This window comes from Trachemys scripta, chromosome 10 (assembly GCF_013100865.1).
Source record: "Trachemys scripta elegans isolate TJP31775 chromosome 10, CAS_Tse_1.0, whole genome shotgun sequence".
Classification (NCBI taxonomy): Eukaryota; Metazoa; Chordata; order Testudines; family Emydidae; genus Trachemys; species Trachemys scripta.
The window spans coordinates 38,058,826-38,085,264 of NC_048307.1; the positions used below are offsets into that span (position 1 = coordinate 38,058,826).

Consider the following 26,439-nt stretch of genomic DNA (forward strand, 5'->3'; position numbering starts at 1 on the left):
GTGTGCGGTGCGGCGACGCTCAGACGACGGTGAGCGGGGTGGCGCGGCTCACAGGTGGGTTAGCATAGCGGGGGTGAGCGGAGCGGCTCACAGGTCGGTGAGCGGAGCGGAGCGGAGCGGAGCAGCTGCCAGAGCAGTTCGGGGGATGGCAGGAGTGGGACTGCAGGTGGAATGGAGCAGTTCGTGGTGAAGGCTGCGGTGGAACCCCACTGAGAAGCAGCCGGTTGGCCTCGGATCACGTAAGGTGCCCCTTAACACCCTGCTCACCCCCCCCCTTTTTGAACTCTGGGGCTGCACTGATCATGGACAGAGACTTTGGGGGGTTGTCAGACTTTTGTGATTCTTGGGTTGCTGGACCCAAGAGACTTTGGGATTGGTGGACTTTTGGGACTTTGGTGATTCTTGGGTTGCTGGTTTCAAGAACCAATGGGAGAGGACACGGCCCAATTTGCTGGGGTGGGTCTTCGCTCATGGTTTGGTCTAAGAACTATAGTTCTAGTGTTTTTCCAATTTAATGCTGATGTTGTTTACCTCATGTTATTAAACATTTTCTGTTACACTCAGACTCCGTGCTTGCGAGAGGGGAAGTATTGCCTCTTAGAGGCGCCCAGGGGGTGGTATGTAATTGTCCCAGGTCACTGGGTGGGGGCTCGAGCCGGTTTTGCATTGTGTTATTGAAACGGAACCCCTAGATACAGAACCCGGCCCTTGTTGCTGCCAACTTAGATGGGCAGAAGGGTTACATTGAGTTGAACCTGTCCTGTAGTAGAAACACCCTGGCTTCAGTAGAGTCTAGTACCGTGCCAATGAACTCTATCCTCTGGACCGGAACTACCATTTACTTTTGCTTGTTTATCAACAGGCCCAGAGCTCGGCACAAGTCCTGCAGCACTTTGAGACTGCAATGGACTTGGGACCTGGAGTGGCCCTTGATGAGCCTGTCTTTGTCAGGGTTCCCTCCCCACTCTGAACTCTAGGATACAGATGTGGGGACCCGCATGAAAGACCCACTAAGCTTATTTCTACCAGCTTAGGTTAAAAACTCCCCAAGGCACAAATCCTTCCTTGTACCTTGGATTAGGTAAAGCTGCCATCACCAAGTGATTTAAACAAACATTTAGGGAGGGCCACTTGGAGCCCTACCTTCCCCAAATATCCCCCCAAGCTCCTACACCCCTATTCCTGGGCAGGCTTAAGAATAATTCCCCCAAACTCCTAAACTCCCTTTCCTGGGGAGGCTTGAGAATATAGCCTCACCGATTGGTACAGGTGAACACAGACCCAAACCCTTGGATCTTAAAACAATGAAAAAAATCAGGTTCTTAAAAGAAGAATTTTAATTAAATAAAAGGTAAAAGAATTACCCCTGTAAAATCAGGATAGTAAGTACTTTACAGAATAACAAAAGACTCAAGAACATAGAGGATCTCCCCTCTAGGTAAAACCTTAAAGTTACAAATCCAGGGATAAACATCCCACTAAACAAGGAAAATCACAAGCCAAAATAAAAGTAAGCTAATGCATTTCCTTATTATTACTTACTAATTCTAACTGAGTTGGATTGCTTGCCTTCTTGATCTGTCTCCGGCAAGCACAAACAACAGATAGAACAAAGAACAGACAAAACAAAGCCTTTTCCCCCTCCCCAGATTTGAAAGTATCTTGTCCCCTTATTGGTCCTTTTGGTCAGGTGCCAGATAGGTTACCTGAGCTTCTTAACCCTTTACAGGTAAAAGGATTTTGTGCCTCTGGCCAGGAGGGATTTTATAGTACTGTATACAGAAAGGTGGTTACCCTTCCCTTTATATTTATGACAGTCTTCGAGGTACGGGTAGATCTGTGTACCCCGACATTTGGGGTAAGCGGCCACCACTGACATGCATTTGGTGAACACCCTTGATGCTGTTGCAAGGCCAAAGGGGAGCACCATAAACTGGCAGTGAGTGGTCCCCACCTGGAAATGCAGAAAATGTCTGTGCCCTTGGAATATTGATATATGAAAATAGGCATCCTTCAAATCGTGGGTGACATACCAGTCTCCTGGATCTAGGGAAGGGGTAATGGAGGCTAGGGAAACCATGCAAAACTTCAACTTCTTGAGATATCTGTTGAGGTCCCACAGGTCTAGAATGGGGTGGAGACCGCCTTTGGCCTTCGGAATGAGAATATACTGGGAATTGAACTCTTTTCCCCTTCAATGCGTGGGGACTTCCTCCACAGCCCCAACTTGTAGAAGGGCCTGTACCTCCTGTTCGAGCAGCTGCTCATGAGAAGGGTCCCTGAAGAGGGATGGGAAAGGGGGCTGGGAGGGAAGGGTAGAAATAAACGCAGGGCGTACCCCACTGCCACAGTGCTGAGGGCCCACCAGTCTGTAGTTATTGTGGCCCAAGCAGGGAGGAAACAAGAAAGGCGGTTGGCAAAACAAAGAGGGGGAGGATCCAGTTTGCAGACTGGCATGTCACCCTCAGGAGCACCCTCAGAATGCCCGTTTGTTCCCTTGAGGGAAACAGGACAAACCCGACTGCAAGGCTGAGCCTGACTAGTGGCCCTGGCGGCACTTGTAGCCCTTGCCCTTGTTATGATAGGACTCTGTGCTGGGGTGTACAAACCCCACACTGAGCAACAAGGGCTTAAGGGCTCATTTTGGGCTCAGCCAGCCCTGCTCCGCCGCAAATGCTCCATCTGCTGAAGGAATTGAAAGGTGTCAATTTTGCTAATTTGCTAAGCAGCACTGAAGGTGAGCAGACCTGCAGCCCAGTTCCAGCAGAGCAGAGCAGAGCAAAGCAGAGCAGAGCGAAACCTAAAGGCTCTGATACAGCTGCCCAAAGGGTCCCTCAGGAAGGAAAGGGAGGACCCTCCACAGAGACAAACCGAGAGGGAAGTATCCTGTGGCACTGGACAGTGGCGATTCCCTCTGGCCTACTTGGGTTTTGGGTTTTCCCATCAGGCGAAGGTCTTCGACTGAGGTGACCCCAGAGTGGGAGACAAGAGGAAGAGGCCCAGGGAGGACAGCCTTAAGTAGTCTTGGTTGACAGGTTACTGGTAGCTAAAAGGGCCCTGGGTCAAAGCCCAGTGGAGTGGGAGGGCCTAGACTTCCTGTGACATTATTGACATAAACTGTGACCATATAGATCATTGTTGCAACCACTGTTATATATTTGCAGCAAATATTGTACAAAGGTTATTGTGTGAGGGGTCTATAAAAAGGTTATGATTTGCTGGTTATAATTATGCTATCTGTATGTGTGTATCATTTTTGTAGTTGAAATTATGAATATTGCCTATGTATCTGTATCTCAATGTGTTTGATTCTAAGTAGCATTAGTGAAGCATCTCGTCAGCTTCTTGAGAAAGGAATTTGCAGATTAAGAGCCCAATCAAGAAACACTTAACTGACAATGGACCTTGGGAGAGACTAATCCACATATTAGAAGTCTTCCTGGGACGTTCAAGGTAGTATATGAGCAATGGCTGCCGCCTGCAAACTGAGTCATGCATGGACATGTGACTTGCCCAGGTGGCTACAAACTCCATCTTGTTGCTGTGATTTTGCAAAGGAGAACAAAGAGGTTTCCACCCACAAAAGAAAGAATATAAAAGGCCCTGGAAACCCCTCCATTTTGTCTTCAATCCTGCTTCTTACTTCTGGAGGGACTTTGCTACACTGCAGGTCTGAACAAAGGACTGAAAGACCGATTCAAGCTGTGGATGTACTCCAGAGATTTGATTTGAACCTGCAGTGTCTTCTAATCACTGCTACAAGTCTGAACCAAGAACTTTGCCGTTACTGTATGTAATTGATTCCATTTAATCAATTTTAGCTCTCATCTATATCTCTTTCTTTTTATGAATAAACCTTTAGATTTTAGATTCTAAAGAATTGACATCAGAGTGATTTGTGGGTAAGATCTGATTTGTATATTGACTTGGGTCTGGGGCTTGGCCCTTTGGGATCGGGAGAACCTTTTTTCCCTCTCTTACTGGGGTATTGGTGTTCATAACCATTCATCCCCATAAGAAGTAGCTGCTGGTGGTGATACTGGGAAACTGGAGTGTCTAAGGAAATTGCTTGTGTGACTTTGGTTTTACCCCACTGGCTAACCATAAGTCCTCTCTGTTTGGCTGATTTGGTGTGCCTTAATTAGTAAAGGAACTCCAGCTTTGGGCTGTAACTGCCCTGCTCTAAGCAATTGGTCCTGAATTGATACTCTCAGTTGTGTCCCATCAAAGGCAGCATCGTTACACTCCCCTCTCCAGAACCCCCTTCGCTGTCCTGTGTTGTGGCCCTGACCACTAGGCCACGCTTTCCAACCAGACCTTGAGTGAAGACCATTACAATTGGTGGAGAACGCGGGCATTCGATCTCACCCCTGAGAGAAGGGGAGACTGACTGACCTAGGTGGCCAAACAGCCTGGTTTAGAACAACGTGGGATGGTCAGCCAGCAACAATGGAGTTGGAACGATTGTTGAAATGGATGACCGAGAACCAACAGCAGCAGGTGGCGCAGCAGCAGCAACAACTCCTAAAGCAAATGGCTGCCCAGCAGCAGCAACTGGTTTGGGACTTAGGGGCCCAACAACAGGAACAACAGCAAAGATTAGTTCAACAAGTTGTAGCATTGATGCAGTCCCAGGGGTTCCAGGCCCGGACCCAAGCCATGAAACTCACAAAGATGGGCCCTGAAGACGACCCCAAGGCTTTTCTGACAACCTTTGAGCAGATGGCTACAGCTGCCCAATGACCCCCTGACCAGTGGGCCATCCTGCTGGCACCTTACTTAATGGGACCGGCACAGGCTGCATACTGGGGACTGGATACAGGGAGTGCCCAAGACTAACCCCAGGTCAGAGCAGCCATCTTGGACTACCTTGACATTACTGAGGAGACCTTCTGCCAGAGGTTCTGTGGGGAAAGGGACTCTCCAGGGGCCCGACCCCGGATTGTCGACCAGAAACTGGGAGACCTATGTTGGAGATGGCTAAAGCCCAAAGGGCAGACCAGAGTAGAGGTGGCCGAACTCATCCTAGTGGAGCAGTTTGCCCAAATCCTCCTGAAAGGGGGTAGGGACTGGGTACACAGACATCAAAAAGAGTCACTTACTGATGCTGTGAGACTGATGGAAAACTATCTGGCAGCTGAGACGGCTCTCACCCCCACTTCTGAGCCATTGCTGGACTCCAGAGGGGCCCCTCGACAGAAAGGGGAAGCCAGCCAGGGGAGACAGAAACTAGACTGGGTGCTCACCAAGGCCCCCCACTTATCAGGGGCCCAGCCTGCCCTTGAGCCCAGGGCTAGGAGCCCAGGAGAAGCCCCAGGCCCTCCAACCCCAGCCCGAACATAAAGTCTGGGGTCCTCAAGCAACTTCCCTGCCCAGAAGCCAGGAAGGGTGAGGGGGCCAAGTACCTGGGGGAAGATAGGTCCCTTAGTCTCAGGGCTAACTATGGGTGCTTGTTTCTCCTGTGGGCATCCGGCCCACCATTATCAGGAATGCCCCTATATGGAGTGCAGCTATGGACACATATGGACAGCAGAGAGTCGTGCCTGGAAGTGCACCCCAGCAAAATTAACAATTTCTGTACAAATAAATGGAACTGAGATAATAGATTTAGTAGACTCTGGGTGTGGGCAAACCCTGGTCCGGGATGACCTGGTCCTCAACCCTGAAGCCCCCTGAGAGACTATCTTCCTGCAATGCATTCACAGGGATATTAAACCCTATCCCATTGCCCGGGTAGAGGTCATCATAGGGGACAACACAAGGCCCCTCGTAGTAGGGCTAGCCTCAACCCTAGCCTACCCTGTTATCTTGGGTCGGGATTTGAAGCACTTTTCTGACCTATTGAGGGGATGTAGACCTGTTCTCGGGAGCCCGGACAAAGCGTCCGAGGGAACCAGGGCAGGCAGGGAACCCCAGCCCATGACCCTGGCGGGAGTAGGTGAGGAGCAGGACCCCAGGGAAGGGGGTTCCCACCAAGAGGGAGTGCTGCGGGAAGATCCGCCCAATCAGGAGACATTACAAACCCCGCTCCTGGAAGGGGAGTTACTGACCTGAGAGACGGATTTTGTGAAGGACCAGAGGGAGGATGAGACCTTGACCCATGCTTATGAACAACTCCCAGTGATTAACGGTGAGGTTGTAGAGCCCCACTGAGCTACGCAGTATCCCCACTTTGAGCTCCAAGAGGAAAGATTATATTGGCTGGAAAAGGACCATCAGATGGGGGAAATCCATTCACAATTCCTTGTCCCTCGGCCTCATCGGCAAGAAGTCATGCGATTGGCCCATGCCATCCGCTCCACAGGCCACCCTGGACAGGAGAAAACTCTCGCTTGGATCTTAGACCGCTTCTTCTGGCCTGGCATACATCAAGAAGTTAAAAACTTCTGTGACTCCTACCTGGAATGCCACCAAGTCAGGTCAAAAGGGGGATGAAAGCCCCCCTGTCCCTCTCCCTGTCATCAATGTCCCCTTCGAATGAATTGGGATAGACCTTGTCAGCCCCCTGGAAAAGAGTACCACCAGATACAAACACCTATTGGTGATAGCTGATTATGCGACTTCCTATCCAGAGGCGATCCCACTCCATAACACCAATGCAAAGACTATTGCACGGAACTTTTGAAAGCCTTTGCTCAAGTAGGAGTTCCCAAGGATATTCTCACTGACCAAGGCACCAATTTCACATCCCGCTTGATGAAACAGGTCGGTGAGCTTTTGAGAATAAAGAGCCTCTGTACCTCCATTTATCACCCGCAAACGGATGGCCTAGTTGAACGAACCCTGAAGCAGATGCTGAAAAGGTTTATGCCAGAAGACTTCCACCATTGGGATCAGCTGATCCCCCACCCCTCCTGTTTGCCAGTTGGAAAGTCCCACAATCCTCTACAGGCTTCTCCCCATTAGAGCTCCTATATGGGAGACGGCCTCAGGGAATCCTCAACCTAGCCCAGGAGATGTGGGAAGGACAAACTCCGAGAACTCAGAATGTCCTACCTACAGTACGTGTTGAGACCCAGGGGGAGACTTGAGACTCTGGGAGCTGTAGCTAAAGTAAACCTCTTCACCACCCAACGAACCCAGGAACGTCAGAGAGAGGCTCTCGCCACCATTTTTTCCTCCTCGAGGATAGCCAGGAACTGGAGTCCTTGGGCAGTGCGTCTGCGAACTTGACAATTTAAAAAACATTAAAATCATATCTGCCAAGGAGGGTCTGGTGTTTAACCACTCTGAGCTGGAGGCTGGCACATGAATAAACCTTCCTCCCAAATAAGTCAAGCCTCTTGCTGTCTTTATTTTTGGGAGTCGGGCCAGGTTGCACCTGTCTCTCTCTCTTGTTGACCACAGATACCACGAAGGAGTTTGGGGCAGGGTGAATATACAAATATTCTGATCCTGTGGCAGGGACACCTTGGACAGGGCTACCGCGGCCAGGATGTCAAACAGACCATCGGAGGGTTCTGCTAACTCCTCCACCTGTAAGCCCAGGCTTGCTGCCACCCATTTAGCAGCTCCTGATGTGCCTTAGCATTGTCCTGAGGCACTGACTGGGATGGTCCTGCCACTGCCTCATCAGACAATGATGATGATGAGGCAGGGGCTGGGGGAAGAGTGGGTGCCACTTCCACCTCTGGGTTAGTCTCTACCATGGTAGGAGGCTCCTGGTCACTGCGCTCCAACCCCGCGTCCGACACCAGGGGAGGATCGGAGACGGTCACCTGTCTGACGCGCCTGACACAGAGCACTGGATGAGAGTCCCAGGTGCCCGCAGAAACTCCCAGGGGTTCCAGAACTACCATGGGAGAGGCCACTAGCCCTGGGGCCAAGAACCAGTTGGCAATACCGGAGGAGCTCCTCTGTGCTTGCCTGAGAGCAACTGGCTTGAAGGGCCCAATGCCTCTTCCTCTTCGTCCGAAGAGGGTGAGTGACACCGATGAGGCTTCAGAGTTCTCTTCCTGCTGGCTTCTGCAGATTTTTTGGCTCCCCCGCAGAAAAATGGGGGAGCAAAAGAAATCTGTGGGGAACACACGCCCCTTTCGTGGCAGCCCGGGTGCATCTGCTTGGAGCAGCCAGCAGCAGAGAGAAGACCACCGCAGGGGGGAGGAGAGAGGCTAGGCATGCATGTGTGCATCCATAGAGAGATGTTAAGGGGGTCAGGTTGGGCACCTGCCTACTTGCGAATGAGTGAGAGAGACTCATTCTCTCGCTCTCTTCACTGTTGCTGCATCCTGGGCTTGGAGATGTAGGGCTACGTGAAGCAGGCTCTGTCCCTGAGGCAGAGCAGAAATGTAACTACTAAACAGGCAGGCTGTTAATGTTTCCATTGTTAGTTAATTGTTCCCATTCTTGGTCAATTAAGGCTCCTTTACGTTGCCAGAGTGGTGTAAAGAAGCCTTATTGTAAATGAGAGTAATGGAATCCTCAGCTAGGAAGGTCTATGTGCTTTCTCGCTTTTTTCCTGTTCCAGAGAGGTACAATGGGGTTAGATTACAGCTCAGAATCTATTTTACTTATCCATTTAAAAAAATGCAGGACAATGATTAGCAAAACTGTATGACTTTCTTGTGTGAAAGTCCGAGCAATTTAAAGTGACATTCTACTTTACAGAACACCAAACACCAAAATAAAAGTATTGTAATTTAAATGAAAATCTGGGATTATAACTGGAATGCAGGATCTTAGTTACCAACTATTTTTAACTTAACTTTTGTGTTTAGAAAATGCTGCACAGTTATTGTGATTTTTTTTTCCTGTACGGTAGTTTAAATAAATTACCAAAATAAGTGAAACTGGTATGATTATATTGGATTATTTTGATAAATAAAATATGCAGAATTTTGCATTTTTGATGCAGAATTTGAATTTTTTTAGCATAATGTTCCCCGAGGAGTAAAATCTAATAGTGAAGGGAAGAGACTTAGGGTATGTCTACACTACGAAATTAGGTCGAATTTATAGAAGCCGGTTTTATAGAAATCGGTTGTATACAGCCGATTGTGTGTATGTCCACATAAAATGCTCTAAGTGCTCTAGTCAGCAGACCGCAACCACAGTACCGAGGCTAGCGTCGACTTCCGGAGCATTGCACTATGGGTAGCTATCCCACAGTTCCCGCAGTCTCCGCCGCCCATTGGAATTCTGGGTTGAAATCCCAGTGCCTGAATGATGCAAAACAGTGTCGCGGGGGGTTCTGGGTACATGTCGTCAGGCCCCTCCCCCTCCGTCAGAGCACCGGCAGACAATAGATTCGCGCCTTTTTACCTGGGTTACCTGTGCAGACAACATACCACGGCAAGCATGGAGCCCGCTCAGATCAGCTCACTGTCACCATATGTCATCTGGGTGCCGGCAGACGTGGTACTGCATTGCTACACAGGAGCAGCAGCTAACTGCCTTTTGGCGGTAGCCGGTGTAGCATGACTGGTAGCCGTGGTGCTGGCAGCCGTAGGGCTGCATTGCACCAGCCCCTTGCCTTTTGGTAGAAGATGGTATATTACGACTGGTATCCATCGTCGTTGTACTGCAGAGGCTATCAGTCATGCTGCACCGTCGGCTGCCAGCTTAAGATGTAAAAAATAGATTTGTTCTGTATTCATTTGCTTCCCCTCCCTCCGTGAAATCAACGGCCTGCTAAACCCAGGGTTTTCAGTTTAATCTTTGGGGGGACCATTCTGTGTGACAGTTGTTTGTGTTTCTCCCTGATGCACAGCCATCTTTCTTGATTTTAATTCCCTGTACCTGTACGCCATGTCGTCACTCGGCCCTCCGTCCCTCCCTCCTTCCCCTGGTCCGTCAGATACTAGTTTCGTGCCTTTTTTCAGACCAGGCGCCATAGCTAGCACTGGGATCATGGAGCCCGCTCAGATCACCGCGACAATTATGAGCACTATGAACACCACGTGCATTGTCCTGGAGTATATGCAGAGCCAGGACATGCCAAGGCGAAACCCGGATCAGCCGAGGAGGCTATAGCAGCGCGGCGAAGAGAGTGATGAGGAAATTGACATGGACATAGACCTCTCACAAGGCACAGGCCCCAGCAATGTGGAAATCATGGTGTTACTGGGGCAGGTTCATGCCGTGGAACGCCGATTCTGGCCACGGGAAACAAGCACAGACTGGTGGGACCGCATCGTGCTGCAGGTATGGGACGATTCCCAGTGGCTGCGAAACTTTCGCATGCGTAAGGGCACTTTCATGGAACTTTGTGACTTGCTTTCCCCTGCCCTGAAGCGCCAGAATACCAGGATGAGAGCAGCCCTCACAGTTGAGAAGCGAGTGGCGATAGCCCTGTGGAAGCTTGCAACGCCAGACAGCTACCGGTCAGTCGGGAATCAATTTGGAGTGGGCAAATCTACTGTGGGGGCTGCTGTGATCCAAGTTGCCAGGGCCATGAAAGACCTGGTGATATCAAGAGTAGTGACTCTGGGCAACGTGCAGGCAATAGTGGATGGTTTTGCTGAAATGGGATTCCCAAACTGTGGTGGGGCCATAGACGGAACCCATATCCCTATCTTGGCACCGGAGCACCAAGTCACCGAGTACATAAACCGCAAGGGGTACTTTTCAATGCTGCTGCAAGCCCTGGTGGATCACAAGGGACGTTTCACCAATATCAACGTGGGATGGCCAGGAAAGGTACATGATGCTCGCGTCTTCAGGCACTCTGCTCTGTTTCGAAAGCTGGAAGAAGGGACTTTCTTCCCAGACCAGAAAATAACCGTTGGGGATGTTGAAATGCCTATCGTGATCCTTCGGGACCCAGCCTACCCCTTAATGCCATGGCTCATGAAGCCGTACACAGGCAGCCTGGACAGGAGTCAGGACCTATTCAACTACAGGCTGAGCAAGTGCCGAATGGTGGTGGAATGTGCATTTGGACATTTAAAAGCGCGCTGGTGCAGCTTACTGACTCGCTCAGACCTCAGCGAAAAGAATATCCCCATTGTTATTGCTGCTTGCTGTGCGCTCCACAATATCGGTGAGAGTAAGGGGGAGACATTTATGGCCAGATGGGAGGTTGAGGCACATTGCCTGGCCGCTGATTACGCGCAGCCAGACACCAGGGCGGTTAGAGGAGCACAGCAGGGTGCGGTGCGCATCAGAGAAGTTTTGAAAACGAGTTTTGTGACTGGCCAGGCTACGGTGTGAAACTTCTGTTTGTTTCTCCTTGATGAACCCTCCACGCCCCCCTCCCCACCCGGTTCACTCTACTTCCCTGTAAACCAACCACCTCACCCTCCCCTCCCCACTTCCAGCACCACTTGCAGAGGCAATAAAGTCATTGTTATTTCACATTCATGCATTCTTTATTAATTCCTCACACAACTAGGGGGATAATTGCCAAGGTAGCCTGGGATGGGTGGAGGAGGAGGGAAGGAAAAGGACACACTGCATTTTAAAACTTTAACTCTTATTGAAGGCCAGCCTTCTGATGCTTGGGCAATCATCTGGGGTGGAGTGACTGGGTGACCGGAGGCCCCCCCACCATGTTCTTGGGCGTCTGGGTGAGGAAGCTATGGAACTTGGGGAGGAGGGCTGTTGGTTACACAGGGGCTGTAGCGGCGGTCTCTGCTCCTGCTGCCTTTCCTGCAGCTCAACCATATGCTGGAGCATATCAGTTTGATGCTCCAGCAGCCGGAGCATCGACTCTTGCCTTCTGTCTGCAAGCTGACGCCACCTATCATCTTCAGCCCGCAACTTGCTCTGTTCATCCCGTGATTCAGCCCGCCACTTCTCCTTTCGTTCATACTGTGCTTTTCTCATGTCTGACACTGACTGCCTCCACGCATTCTGCTGTGCTCTATCAGCGTGGGAGGACATCTGGAGCTCCGTGAACATATCGTCCCGCGTCCTCAGTTTTCTCTTTCTAATGTTCACTAGCCTCTGTGAAGGAGAAACATTTGCAGCTGGTGGAGGAGAAGGGAGAGGTGGTTAAAAAAGACACTTTTTAGAGAACAATGGGTACACTTTCGTTACAAGGTCACATTTTTCCTCTTATAGTGAGGGCCTGCCGGTTTGGTATGAGAGATCACTCACGCAGTGCCAGGCAACAGATTTCGGCTTGCAGGCAGCCATGGTAAGCCACAGTCTTTTGGCTTTTTTAACCTTCTTAACATGTGGGAATGGTTTCAAACAGCAGCGCCCTCATTTCCCATATCAAGGATGAATTGGGTTGGCCATTTAAAATGGGTTCTCAATGTAAAAGGAGGGGCTGTCTTTTCCGGGTTAACATGCAGCACAAACCCCCCCCACACACCCAATTCTCTGGGATGATCACTTCACCCCTCCCCCCAACGTGTGGCTAACAGCGGGGAACATTTCTTTTCAGAAGAGCAGGAGCGGGCACCTCTGAATATCCCCTTAATAAAATCACCCCATTTCAACCAGGTGACCGTGAATGATACCACTCTCCTGAGGATAACAAAGAGAGATAAGGAATGGATGTTGTCTGCATGCCAGCAAACACCGGGACCATACGCTGCCATGCTTTGTTATGCAATGATTCCAGACTACGTGCTACTGGCCTGGCGTGGTAAAGTGTCCTACCATGGCGGATGGGATAAGGCAGCCCTCCCCAGAAACCTTTTGCAAAGGCTTTGGGAGTACATGAAGGAGAGCTTTCTGGAGATGTCCCTGGAGGATTTCCTCTCCATCCCCATACACGTTAACAGACTTTTCCAGTAGCTGTACTGGCCGCGATTGCCAGGGCAAATTAATCATTAATCATTAAACACGCTTGCTTTTAAACCATGTGTAATATTTACAAAGGTACACTCACCAGAGGTCCCCTGTGTGCCCTCAGGGTCTTGGGTGAGTTCGGGGGTTACTGGTTCCAGGTCCAGGGTGACAAACATATCCTGGCTGTTGGGGAAACCGGTTTCTCCGCTTCCTTGCTGCTGTGAGCTACCTACATTACCTCCATCCTCATCTTCCTCGTTCCCCGAATCCTCTTCCCTCTGTGTTTCTCCAGTGAGGGAGTCATAGCACACGGTTGGGGTAGTGGTGGCTTCACCCCCTAGAATGGCATGCAGCAGAGAAGCGGCAAGTTTGAGGCTCTGCCCCGGACCTTCCATTTGCTTCTCTGGCTTTGTGGTAGGCTTGCCGTAGCTCCTTAATTTTCATGCGGCACTGCTGTGTGTCCCTGTTATGGCCTCGGTCCTTCATGGCCTTGGAGACCTTTTCTAATACTTTGCCATTTCTTTTACTGCTACGGAGTTCAGCTAGCACTGATTCATCTCCCCATATGGCGAGCAGATCCTGTACCTCCCGTTCGGTCCATGCTGGAGCTCTTTTGCGATCCTGGGACTCCATCACGGTTACCTGTGCTGATGAGCTCTGCGTGATCACCTGTGCTCTCCACGCTGGGCAAACAGGAAATGAAATTCAAACGTTGGCGGGTCTTTTCCTGTCTATCTGGTCAGTGCATCTGAGTTGAGAGTGCTGTCCAGAGCGGTCACAATGAAGCACTGTGGGATACCTCCCGGAGGCCAATAACGTCGAATTCCGTCGACACTACCCCAATTCCGACCCGCAAAGGCCAATTTTATCGCTAATCCCCTCGTCGAAGGTGGTGTAAAGAAACCGGTTTAAAGGGCCCTTTAAGTCGAAAGAAAGGGCTTCGTCGTGTGAACGTGTCCAGGCTTAATTCGATTTAACGCTGCTAAAGTCGACCTAAACTCGTAGTGTAGACCAGGCCTTGGTTTGACTGCCTTCTCATCTTCCCTCTGGTATCTCCTCTTCTTGGAGATAGGTAATGATGATTAACTTTTTGCAAACAAAGTCAGCACAGAGGGAGCCAATATTCCTAGCTTGGGCTGGAATCTCACAGTTCTTCCATTCTTAGGTCAGACCTGAATACATCACCCAGATTATACCAATCACTGAACACCCTGCAGGTCTGACACCTGTGTTTGCTGCTTTGTTTCAGGCCTCAGATGTGAAGCCTCCTGGTGCCTGAGACCCGCTCCACACACAGTTTTTATGCCAATGTGACTTTTTGGGCTAATTGTGTGTGTGTTTGTTTTTTAACGGAAATAGTTATCTGGTCCAACCCAAGTGTGGACACAGTAATACGGGTATAAAGGTGTCTAAGAGTATGTCCACACTACAGCCACTATAGTGGCATAGCTACATTGATGCAGCTGTGCCACTGTAGTGTAGATGCTTCCTCCATCAACGGAAGGGTCTTTTAATTCACCTCTCCAAGAGATGGTAGGGGTGGGGGGGTTGTACCACTTTAACTATTTGTGTGTGCAGACAAAGCCTTAGGGCTTCTAATTGATCTAGCAACACTAAAAACAGACTGTAGTCACAGCAGTGCGACCAACAGAAGGGGCTGGCCTCCCAGAGCATGTACCTGTCCAAAGCCATAGGCGTGTACTCGGTCAGGGCCGACGAGGGGTGGGGGGGTGGAAGCCAGTACAAATTACTGGGGTCCGGCAGTCCAGAAGGGGGCCCGGCTCCCCCCGCCCCCATCGGCCCTGTTTAGCCGGTCCGCCCTTGCTGGGGGGCTCGAAAAATGTTTTTCACCGGGGCCCGAACCCGCTCTCAGCAGCCCTGCTCAGGATTGCTAGCTCCATCGGCTGGCTGCGCTGCCATGGCCACACTCTATTTTTACCCCATTAGCTCCATCACAGCTAGCACGAGTATGTTTCCCTGCATTGGGAATCACTCTCAATTTAAACATCACCATTTTAGAAGTCAAGCACACAAAACATTTAGAGATACAGACTGAAATATGCAATTAATACAGAGACTTATGGTCATATTTCATCAGTCTAACTTTCTTTCTACTTGCTCCTTGTGCACACGCAGGTCAGGTGGATTAAGCTAGCCAGAAGACAAGGAAGCACAAGGCCAACAGGACTGGGGAGTGAGGTGGTGAAAAGCACCCACTAAACCAGGGCAGGCTGGAGAAAGAATTAGACAATGGACTGGTTACTCCATGTTGAAGCACTTGGAGAAGAGGAAGGTGATCAGGAACAGTCAACATAGATTCACCAATGGCAAGTCAAGCCTGACCAACTTGATCGCTTTTTATGACGAGATAACTGGCTCTGTGGATATGATATATCTTGACTTTAGCAAAGCTTTTGATATGGTCTCCCACAATAGTCTTGCCAGCAGGTTAAATAATGTGATAGGGTCGGGCCAGATGGCTACAGGAGAGTGATAGAAGGCAGATATATTAGCCCCAGGTTAAGCAGGTCCCTTTTCCCTGGGTAAGGTAACAGGGGCAGTTCCAGAACAATCAGGAACTTGCTGGAACAAATTAAGGCAGACAGGCTACTTAGGACACCTGAAGCCAATTAAGAAGCTGCTAGAATCAATTAAGACAGGCAGGCTAATCAGGGCACCTGGTTTAAAAAGGACCTCATTTCAATCAGTGAGGGGCGTGTGTGAGAAGCTGGGAGTAAGAGGCACAAGAAGCTGAGAGTGAGTAGGCGTACTGCTGGAGGACTGCGAAGTACAAGCGTTACCAGACATCAGGAGGAAGGTCCTGTGGTGAGGATAAAGAAGGTGTTGGGAGGAGGCCATGGGGAAGTAGCCCAGGGAATTGTAGCTGTCACGCAGATGTTACAAGAGTCACTGTAGACAGCTGCAATCCACAGGACCCTGGGCTGGAACCCAGAGTAGAGGGCGGGCCCGGGTTCCCCCCATCCCCCTCAACTCCCACTTCGAGACAAGAGGAGGTGACGTGGACTGTGGGTCCCACCAGAGGGGAAGGTCCCTGGCCTATCCCCCGACCCACTAGGTGGGTCAGCAGAGACTGTGGGGATTGTTCTCCTCCCTTTCCCCATGCTGGCCAGTGATGAGGTTAGCTGAGTGAACGGCAGGTTTGAGCCACTAGCAAAAGTGGCCAAACTGGAGGCTGCTGTGAATCTCTGAGGCGAGCAAATCCACCAAGAAGCACAGGACCCACCAAGACAGGGGAGGAACTTTGTCACAATAAGTATGGATTGGATGAATGGACTAGAAGGTGGATAGAAAGCTGGCTAGATTATTGGTCTCAATGGGTAGTGATCAATGGCTCGATGTCTAGTTGGCAGCCGGTATCAAGCGGAGTGCCCCAGGGGTCAGTCTTGTTCAACATCTTTATTAATGATCTGATGATGGGATGAACTGCACCCTCAGCAAGTTCGCAGATGACACTAAGCTGGGGGGAGAGGTAGATACGCTGGAGGGTAGGGATAGGGTCAAGAGTGACCTAGACAAATTGGAGGATTGGGCCATAAGAAATCTGATGAGGTTCAACAAGGACAAGTACAGAGTCTTTCACTTAGGAAGGAAGAATCCCACGCACTGCAACAGGCTGGGGACTAACTGGCTAAGCAGCAGTTCTGCAGAAAAGGACCTGGAGATTATAATGGATGAGAAGCTGGATATATGAGTCAGCAGTGTGCCTTTGTTGCCAAGAAGGCCAACAGCATATTGGGCTGTATTAGTAGGAGCACTGCCAGTAGATCGAGGGAAGTGATTATTCCCCTCTATTCGGCACTGGTGAGGCCACACCTGGAGTACTGCGTCCAGTTTTGGCCCCCCCCACTACAGAAGGGATGTAGACAAATTGGAGAGAGTCCAGCGGAGGGCAATGAAAATGATTAGGGGGCTGGGGCACATGACTTCCGAGGAAAGGCTGAGGGAACTGGGGTTATTTAGTCTGCAGAAAAGAAGAGTGAGGGGGGATTTGATATCAGCCTTCAACTACCTGAAGGGGGGTTCTAAAGAGGATGGAGCTAGGCTCTTCTCAGTGGTGGCAAATGACAGAACAAGAAGCAATGGTCTCAAGTTGCAGTGGGGGAGGCCTAGGTTGGATATTAGGAAACACTGTTTCACTAGGAGGGTGGTGAAGCACTGGAATGGGTTACCCTAGGGAGGTGGAGGAATCTCCATCCTTAGAGGTTTTTAAGGCCCGGCTTGACAAAGCCTTGGCTGGGATGATTTAGTCCTGCCTTGAGTAGGGGATTGGACTAGATGACCTCCTGAGGTCTCTTCCAACCCTAATATTCTATGATTCTATTGAATAATCCTGCCAGAAGTACAAGAGTTAAACAGCCTCCTTTATCTGCACTTACTCATCAAATATAAAATCTACTGCATTTCAACATCAACTGTACAAATCACAATTTTCAATGCCTCCTAAACAGCATTTCATTAGCACATTATCTATCTGACACTGCACCACTTTTAGTTTGTCCTGTTTTTTTTTTTTTTTTTTTAATACCAGGAACATTAAGCATTTCCGTGTATAAAAGCTAATGATACCACAAATGCAGATAAACATTTAGCCAATCAGCAAACACTAAGGATACATCTACACTGCTGCTGGGAGGTGTAATTCTTCACTCAGATAGACATGCATGCGCCACCTCATTCAGAGCTAGCATGCTAAAAATAGCAGTGTAGCTGTGGTGGCATGGGTAGTGGCTCAGGCTAGCCACCTGAGTACAAACCCATCAGAGGCCCTAGGTACTTATTCAGGTGATTTGCATGAGCTGCCATGGCCTCACTGCTATTTTTAGCATGTTACCTCAGTCAGAGCTAATGCAGGTATGTCTACGCAAACTGAAAATTACACTTCTCAGCTGCAGTATAGACATACATGTAGTGTCTTACCCATCTAGGTCACGGGTTCAAATCCAGCTCAGTAGCAATCAAGAGGTCTGATCTGATGGCTGTATGGTGGCCTGTGCAAAATGAGTTGCTATTCTTGATGGAAAAGAGACCACATCTCTTGCACAAAACTAAACAAAATATGTACCATCATTGGGGATCTGAGCCAAGAGATCAAGGAATGAACATGCCATGAAGTCAGATCTGCCCTCTGATCCAGAGAGGTGGTTCCTTTATGTTGAAGTTGAGATACAATGAGGGAGCCAGCACTGCTGCAGCTGCTTACTCAGTACTCAGGCTGCAAATAGGAGACTTCTCTAGGTGTGTCAAAATTAGCACTTTTCACAAGTACTAAACTCAGCATTTTTAAAAAAACAGCGAGGTGTTGTAGTTTAGTGGACTGAGCACAGAGCAGTAAGCCAGGAACTCCCGCATTTTTATCATGGCTTTGCCAATGACGTTTTGTGCAGCCTTGGGAAAGTCAATCACTTTCTATGCTTCACTTCCACCATCTGTAAAATGGGAGCTAACACTTACTTGCATACCTCAGGCATTTACATAGCACCATGATCAGGGCCATATAAAATCCTAGGTAGATTCACAATACCTGTGAGGGTTAATTAATGTTTGCATAGTGCTTTGAAAACAAAGCATGACCCTAAATGCTAAGTATCCGTGTAAAGGGAGAGAGAAAACAGAGGCCTCAGCAGTGATTATTTTTCTCCTTTACCAGTGCCCCCAGAATGAGAGGGGAAAGGGTTTAAAACAAAGCAGAAAGACACCTTAACACGTCTCTCCACAATCTAACTCATGACAATTAATCCCTAGGCTCAAAAACAAGATTATGGTTTATGCGAAAAATTGGGAGGTTTTAGATTTTACTGCCACAATGTATCAGATTTTCCCATTTGAAGCATCTGAATATGGGGGGTGGAGGGTTGCTAAGTTTTTAGCGCACTAGTCATTCTTACATCTTGCAAAAGAATCCTGGCAAAAGGTTGAAATCTGAATGGCTCCTGCCACACTGGGCTGCATCTGAAAAATCTGCAACAGTGACACTGGAAGAGACTTTGTTGCCTTCAGGAGGAAGGGAAGGGGGAAGCAGAGTGGGTTATTTATTAATTATTATTATTGCTTTTTTAATTGTTTGATGCTCTCACTCTCATTTCAGGATGCTACACACCAAAAGCATAAATGTCAGATGATGCCAATGTGTTTTCTCTACTTGCATACCAGCTGACACAAATCCTCCAGTTTTACAGTGACCTGTGCCAGGCTGAACAGAATGCTACAGTTTAAAGCTTCCACCATCCTCAAATTTGCCCTGTTGCTGTATTTATCTGGATGACTAACTAAAACCTAAGAGACTCAAAATCTGCCTTCTGTGCATTCACGAATAAGCTGGGCACTCCCAGGAACCTCTCATTTTTCAGAGCTGATGTCAATAATTGCATGCTTGTCTGTAATACCTATTGGAACGATTGCTGAAGACAGAAGCCTGTATTTCAAAAGTGGCTTGGCACAAGCGAGGAACCACAACGTACATTTCTGAAGGGCTAAATAGAATTCTGGACCTATATCGTTCCACCATATTCTGAGCCTCACTCTCGGTTCACTGCATGCCACTGCCTTGTGACCAAAATTTCTAACCTATTACTTATTGCTAGATGGTGTAGTTTGAAAACCAAAACATTAAATTTAAACAGATGTAAATGCATGCATTTCATTCAAGTTTTTCCCTGAAATGAAAACATTTTGATGAGGATCTAGATGTTACGCTTTTCCTTTGTTAGGATCTCCAGGATGCCCTCCCATTCCCTTCCTACACTCTAGGCTCTGCTTGGGGAAGTGGATGAGTCCCCACATACTTGGCATAACTATTCTGAGAATGCAACGTGTATGGCACAAGTCACTAATATCTCTTTAAGATCTGAGCATGCAATCTTCACAACACTCCTCACCACTGTAAACTTGGGCAGCAAGAATTTAGAGGTCTAATCGTTCTGTGAAAATAAACTGTGAAGTCTCTAGACACTAGTCAGCCATAATTCTGTTACTATTCAAATTTACATATGCAATAACAGGGATAAACGTGGTTATCAACAAAATATCCCACTAAAAGGCAGAGAAAGCAAGCCCCAACAAGATTTATCTATACACAGTTTTTGCCCCGATTTAAGTAAAATCAATTAAAAAAATAAATTTAGTTAAAGCAGAGCAACTCGCTAGTTTGTGCAGAGTTCTTCCAGCATCAAGGAATGGCTTGTTTTGGTAAATTAGGGTTCGTCCAGACTACCCGCCGTATCGACGGGTAGCGATCGATTTATCTGGAATCAATATATCAAGTCTCGTTAAGACGCGATAGATCCATCCCTGAACGCGCTCCCCGTCAATTCCGGAACTCCACCGGAGCGAGCGGTGGTAGCGGAGTCGATGGGGGAGCTGCGGCTGTCGATCCCGCACTGTAAGGACGGGAGGTAAGTCGGAATAAGATATGTCGACTTCAGCTACGGTACTCCCGTAGCTGAAGTTGCGTATCTTACATCGATACCCCCCCCCCACTGTAGACCAGGCCTTAGATTCCTATCCTAAAGCCACAAGCCAAACTTTCCAAAATGAAGTTTTCTTACTTTTCAGGTTCTTGTCCAGAGTAGGAGGGCACGGCTCCACCATCCCCTCGTCCAGCCTTGAAATCAAAGAGTGTGACTGTGTCCATTTCAATATCATAGAAACAGATCTTAGAGTCAAGATTCTCATCAGCCTATGGAAGGGGAAAAGAGAAAGAGTTAGAGCCGGCACTAGAAGAGACCAGCACGGTAAAATTCAGCTGGCCTATAAAGGCAGCCCACAGGCCAGCAAACAGTACAGGAGCCAACAAACACCTGAAAACAAAGGAGTCTGAATGGGGGATTTAGCTGGAGGTGTGTGTTTTTGGTTGGTTTTTGGGATTCTTTTTTCCTTCTTCACAGTAGCTTAGTAGGGAAGGCTATGGCAGCTACAGAGGCAGCAGTGGTAGTGACCCAAGGAATGGAAAAGACAGTGAAGATGACTGGATATGGAAGTTGTGGGGATGTACATTATTCTGGAGAGGGTATTGGAAAGGTGCTTTGTGTGTATGAAGTGCCACCTGATAGAGCTGATGGAAGAGAAGATCTGAGGTTTGGAGTTGCAGCTAGAAACCATGGCTGAGTTTCAAAAGAGATTTGAGCAGGTGATGGAGAGAAAGAGAGAGGAGGCTGAAAGGAAACGTCATGAATTGCAGATGCATGCTGGACCAGGGAACTGTGAGGATAGACTGCTGGATAAAGAAAGTGGACAATGGAAGCATGTGACTACGAGAATAAAGCAGAGGAAAAGACCAGCTAGTGAAGGAGAAATAGAGCTGAGGAACAGATTTACTGAGTTGGAAAATGAAGGGGAGAGGCAGGCAGTAACAGAAAATGGGAGAGCAAGAAAGAAGAGAAGAGTGGCTAGTCCTACAAGAAGAGACAATGGAGCTAGCCAGAGTTCAGAGACCCAGGAGGATAGAGGACAACTCGCAGAAGATTGCAAGTGGGAACAGACAACAAGAAGTCTTGCAGCCAGAAAGAACAAAAGAGGGAAGGTCGGACAATCATACCAACAACAAGAGGCAAGTCTACATCACTGGGGACTCCCTACAAAGAACAACAGACAGGCCTGTCACCAGAGCTCATCTGGAGAACAGAAGGGTGTGCTGTCTGCCAGGAGCTAAGATATGGGATGTGGTCCTAAGGTAGAAGAGGATCCTAATGGGAGCAGGAAAGAATCCATTGACTGTCTTTCATGTGGGAACAAACTATACTGCTAGATTCTTGCTCAGACACATCAAGGAAAACTATGCCAGGCTTGGGAAGGTGCTGAAAGAAATGGACGCTCGGGTGATCTTCAGAGGGATTCTACCTGTCCCTAGTGGAGGAGAGTGAAGACAAGACCAGATTATGATGATCAACAGATGGCTCAAATAATGGTGCTATAAAGAGGGCTTTGGGACATTCCACTATTGGGAGGCATTAACAGACAGAGGATTGTTCTCATGGGATGGACTCCACCTAAGCAGGAAGGGAAATAGACTTCTAGGATGGATGTTTACACAACTGATTAAAAGAGCTTTAAAGTAGGAATTCGGCTGAGACAGTTGGGAGATTCTCATGTAATATTCACACCTGATTCTAATACTGAGAGGAAGGAAAATCAAGTAAAAGGGAATACAGCAATGGAGAAAGGAACAACAGAGGGTGGGAGAATAGATGACAGAAGGAAAGATGGTGACAATACCAATGACAATAACAGTCAAATAGGCAATACTGACAGTAAAATGACTGTACCTAATTGGGTGAGGAATCTGGGTGAAGCCAAGCAGAAACAAGAAAGATGTCTGTAAACCAATGCAAGCTGTCTGGGTAACAAAATGGAGGAACTAGAACTACTGGTGCAGTAAGTGAAATCAAATATTATAGGGATAATGGAAACATGGTAAAAAGTAGTTATGACTGGAATACAGATATTGAAGGATATGTGCTGTTAAGAAAAGACAAAAATAAAGGTAGAGGTGGTGGATTAGCATTGTATATTAATTATGAGGAAGACTGTAAAGAAATTAGAAGTAATGGAATGGATAAAATGAAATCTGTTTAGGTCAAAATCACTATGGGAAAAACGGTAACAGACTGGAATAGTGCTTGGGGCTGCTACAAACCCCCAGGATCCAATTTGGATATGAAGAGAGGCCTCTAATATTTTTAATGAAATAAAAGCTACTGGGAATTATGCAATTATGGGAGACTTTAATTTCCCAGATATAGATTGGAGGACAAATGCTACTAATAAACATAAAACCCAGATATTCCTGGATGTGATACCAAACAGATTTCTTCACCAAATAGTCACTGAACCAACAAAAGGTGATGCCATTTTAGATTTAGTGTTGGTAAGTAGCAAGGACCTCATAGAAGAACTGGATATAGAGAACAACCTTAATTTGAGTGATCATAAGTTAATTCAATTTAAACTAAATGGAAGGATAAACAAAAATAGGTCTGCAACTAGGGTCCTTGATTTCAAAAGAGCAAACTTAAAAAAATTAAGGGAATTAGTTAGGGAAGTGGACAGGCCTGAAGAACTCAAGGATCTGAATGTGGAGGAGGCTTGGACTGATTTAAGTCAAAGTTCCAGAAACTATTTGAAGCCTGCATCCCAAGCAAGGAGAAACATTTGTAGGGAAGAATTGCAGACCCAACTGGATGAACAAGTGTCTCAAATAGATTATTAATAGAAAGCCTACAAGGCAAGGAAGAAGGAATGGATCAGCAAGGATAGCTATCTCCTGGAGGTCGGAAAGTGTAGGGGTAAAGTGAGAATTGCCAAAAGCCAAGAGAATTGGACCTGGCAAAGGAAATTAAAACCAATAGTTAAAGGTTCTTTAGATATATAAATAAAAAGAAAACAATGGAAGAAGTGGGACTGCTCAACACTGATGTTGGGATGGAGATTAAAGATAATCTAGATATGGCCCAACACCTACATGAATACTTTGCCTCAGTTTTTAATAAAGGTAACGAGGAGCTTGAGGGCAGTGGCAGGGTGGCTAACAGGAACAAGGATATGGAAGCAGAAATTACCACATACGAGGCGGAAGCCAAACTCAAACAGCTTAATGGGACCAAATCAGGGAACCTGGGTAATCTCCATCCAAAAATATTAAAGGAACTGGCACAAGAAATTGCAAACCCCAAAGCCAGGATTTTTTATGAATCTGTAAACTCAGGGTTTGTACCCTATGACTGGAGAATTGCAAATATAGTACCTATACTTAAGAAAGGGTGGGGGTGAGGGGAAATCATGTGGGAAACTACAGGCCTGTTAGTGTGACCTCAATTGTATACAAGGTCTTAGAACACATTTTGAAAGAGAGAGTAATTAAAGACCTAGAGGCAAACAGTAACTGGAATAAAATACAACACAGTTTTATAAAAGGTAGTTTGTACCAGACCAACATAATCTCTTCTCAAAGAAAATGTAGTAGATCTAATCTACCTGGATTTCAAGTAAAGCATTTGATATAGTTCCACATGGGAAATTATTAGTTAATTTGGAGAAGATGGGGATTAATACCAGAATCCAAAGGTGGTAAGGAACTGGTTAAAGGGAAGACTACAACGGGTCATGCTGAAAGGTGAACTGCCAGGCTGGAGAGAGGTTACTAGAGGAGCGTCTCAAGGATCAGTATTGGTACCATCTTATTTAACATTTTCATTAATGGCCTTGGCACAAAAAGCGGGAGTGTGCTAATAAAATTTGCAAATGATACAAAGTTGTGAGGTACTGCCTATATGGAGGAGGATCAGAATATCATTCAAGAAGATTTGGATGACCTTGAAAACTAGAGTAATAGAAATGGGATGAAATTTAATAGTGCAAAGTGCAATGTCATGCATGTAGGGACTAACAACAAGAATTACTGCTATAAGATGGGGACGTATCAGTTGGAAGTGACAGAGGAGGAGAAAGACCTTGTGTATTGGTCGATCACAGGATGACTATGAGCCACCAATGTGATGCAGCCTTGACAAAGGCTAATGCAACGCTAGGATGCATAAGGCGAGATATTTCCAGTAGAGATAGGGAAGGTTTGTTACCATTATACAAGGCACTGATGAGACTTGATCTGGAATATTGTGTGCAATTCTGGTCTCCCATGTTTAAGAAAGATGAATTCTAACTGGAACAGGTGCAGAGAAGGCTACTAGGATGATCAGAGCAATAGAAAACCTACCTTACAAAAGGAGACTTAGCCTAAACAAAACAAGCTCCTTAACAAAACAAAGGATGAAGAGAGATAAGATTGCTCTCTATAAATATATCAAAGGGATAAATATCAGGGGGGGAGAGAGAGAGAGAGAGAGAGAGAAGAGGGAGTGATTTAAGTTAAGAGCCAATGTTGGCACAAGAACAAATGGATATAAATTGGCCATCAATAAGTTTAGGCTTGAAATTAGATAAAGGTTTCTCACCATCAGAGGAATGAAGTTCTGGAAAAGCCTTCCAAGGGGAGTAGTGCAGGCACCCATTTTAAGGATGAGCTTGATATATTTATGAAAGGGATGATACGATGAGATTTCCTATAATGGCTTATGGCCAATCCGCAACTTCTATTAGCAAATATCTCCAATGGCCAGCGATGGGACACTAGAGCCCTTGGACCTACAAAAATTTTTAGTGCTTCTATCAATGCTTACAGCAGAAATTCTGATTCCTGAAGATAGAGCATAGCCAATGTGGGTTTATATTAGAGAAGTTAAGGCGGGAGGGATAGCTCAGTGGTTTGAGCATTGGCCTGCTAAACCCAGGGTTATGAGTTCAATCCTTCAGGGGGCCGCCATTTACGGATCTGGGACAAAAATCAGTACTTGGTCCTGCTAGTGAAGGCAGGGGGCAGAACTTGATGACCTTTCAGGGTCCCTTCCAGTTCTATGAGCTAGGTATATCTCCATATGAATATCTCTGCATTATAGCTAGTCTAGCATTTGGTGTCACATTCAGACCCCAGCGTGCTATGTGGGGAGTCCTGTCTCACCTTGTTGACGAGGATGCTGACTTTGTTGCCATTAGCATTGCACTTAACCGATGCAATGCCTCCCAGGCCAGGAAAGAGCTCAGTCAAGTTCTTACTACTGCAGTGCACTTTTGCCTCTCTGTGGGAACAGATAATAGTGATTCATGTGGTGCCAAGTGTCAGTGCTTGAAAAACAGTTAAAAATATTTTTCAAACTTCAGAAAAAAGACCTTTAATAATCAAATCAAATAGGGCACAAGACCCAAATATTTGAGGTCTTCTAACCTTTTGTCCCAGACTCTTGCTTCCTCTTTAGAGTCTTAAACACAACAGGAGTAAACTTAAAATGTTCCGCAGTGTTCCAACACCTGCAACAAGAAAATCCTGCCATCCTGTTTCAGGAGAAGTAGGATTTGTCTATACAGGGAAATTGACTGGCATAGCTGAAGTGGAATAACTATCACGTCCCCATGAGAAAGTTATACTGGCATAACTAAAAGTTATACTGGCATAACTATAGTGGAATCATTATTCCACTTTAGCTATGCTAGTCAGATTCTCCACATAGAAAAGTTGTAAGGGTTCATCTACACTGCCTTGCAGTTTGGACTCCAGGCATATGAACAGCAGTGTGCATCAAAGTGCTGCTGTGCTGTAAGAGCCCTGTGTGGATAACGCAGGCATGAACTAAAAGGATCCTAGTTTTGTCCTCCTTTCTCCCTATATCCAATCAATCCTTCCTACTGTAGATGCCACAGTAACAGCATTCACTCTGTGCCTGAGAGGACACAGCTAACAAGAGTGACAGTATTTATTTTTAGATTTATAAAATGAAAACAAGGCATGGCCTCTGAATTCATATGTAAAAATAACATTCTGGGGTTCTATTTATTGTCTCTTGTTAATTCCAGATCAAATATGCTCACTTTACAAGTAAATGAGTTTTTTTACAGCCCTAAAAATTCAGTCTGACATCTGAGAGTTAAGCTAGGTTCTTTCACTTTCCAACATCAACACTAATAATAAAGGCCCTGCAAGTCATAGTGATACCCTGCACAAACCCAAGGTTTTCAAATTAGGCCCTATGTGATACCTGTGCAATGCCAGTGCTGCTAATGGGTTTTCACAGGTTTGACTGACTGGAGTTTTGCAAATTGTTCTGCTGATGATACATAAGATACATAAGAAAGAACAGAATTCAGCTTACCCTCTTGGTTCTGCAGGGTTCTCAAATTTATTTTGTCACTAAT

General features: G+C 47.1%; 1 protein-coding gene and 1 long non-coding RNA gene across 7 annotated transcripts in view; one reads left to right on the forward strand and one right to left on the reverse strand.

The window, feature by feature from the left end:
• LOC117884100 overlaps positions 1 to 19,646 on the forward strand; it is a 41,450-nt gene extending 21,804 nt beyond the window's left edge. The window contains exon 2 of the long non-coding RNA XR_004647492.1: positions 18,788 to 19,646. This is a non-coding gene — a long non-coding RNA (uncharacterized LOC117884100). The remainder of the gene's footprint in view (positions 1 to 18,787) is intronic.
• IFT140 (intraflagellar transport 140) overlaps positions 1 to 26,439 on the reverse strand; it is a 247,720-nt gene that overhangs the window by 106,320 nt on the left and 114,961 nt on the right. For all 6 annotated transcript variants that reach the window (XM_034784204.1, XM_034784203.1, XM_034784206.1 and 3 more), the window contains 2 exons: positions 25,211 to 25,328; positions 20,247 to 20,377 (listed from right to left, as the gene is read on the reverse strand). In XM_034784204.1, coding sequence (XP_034640095.1) covers positions 20,247 to 20,377; positions 25,211 to 25,328 — 249 coding nt within the window. The remainder of the gene's footprint in view (positions 1 to 20,246; positions 20,378 to 25,210; positions 25,329 to 26,439) is intronic.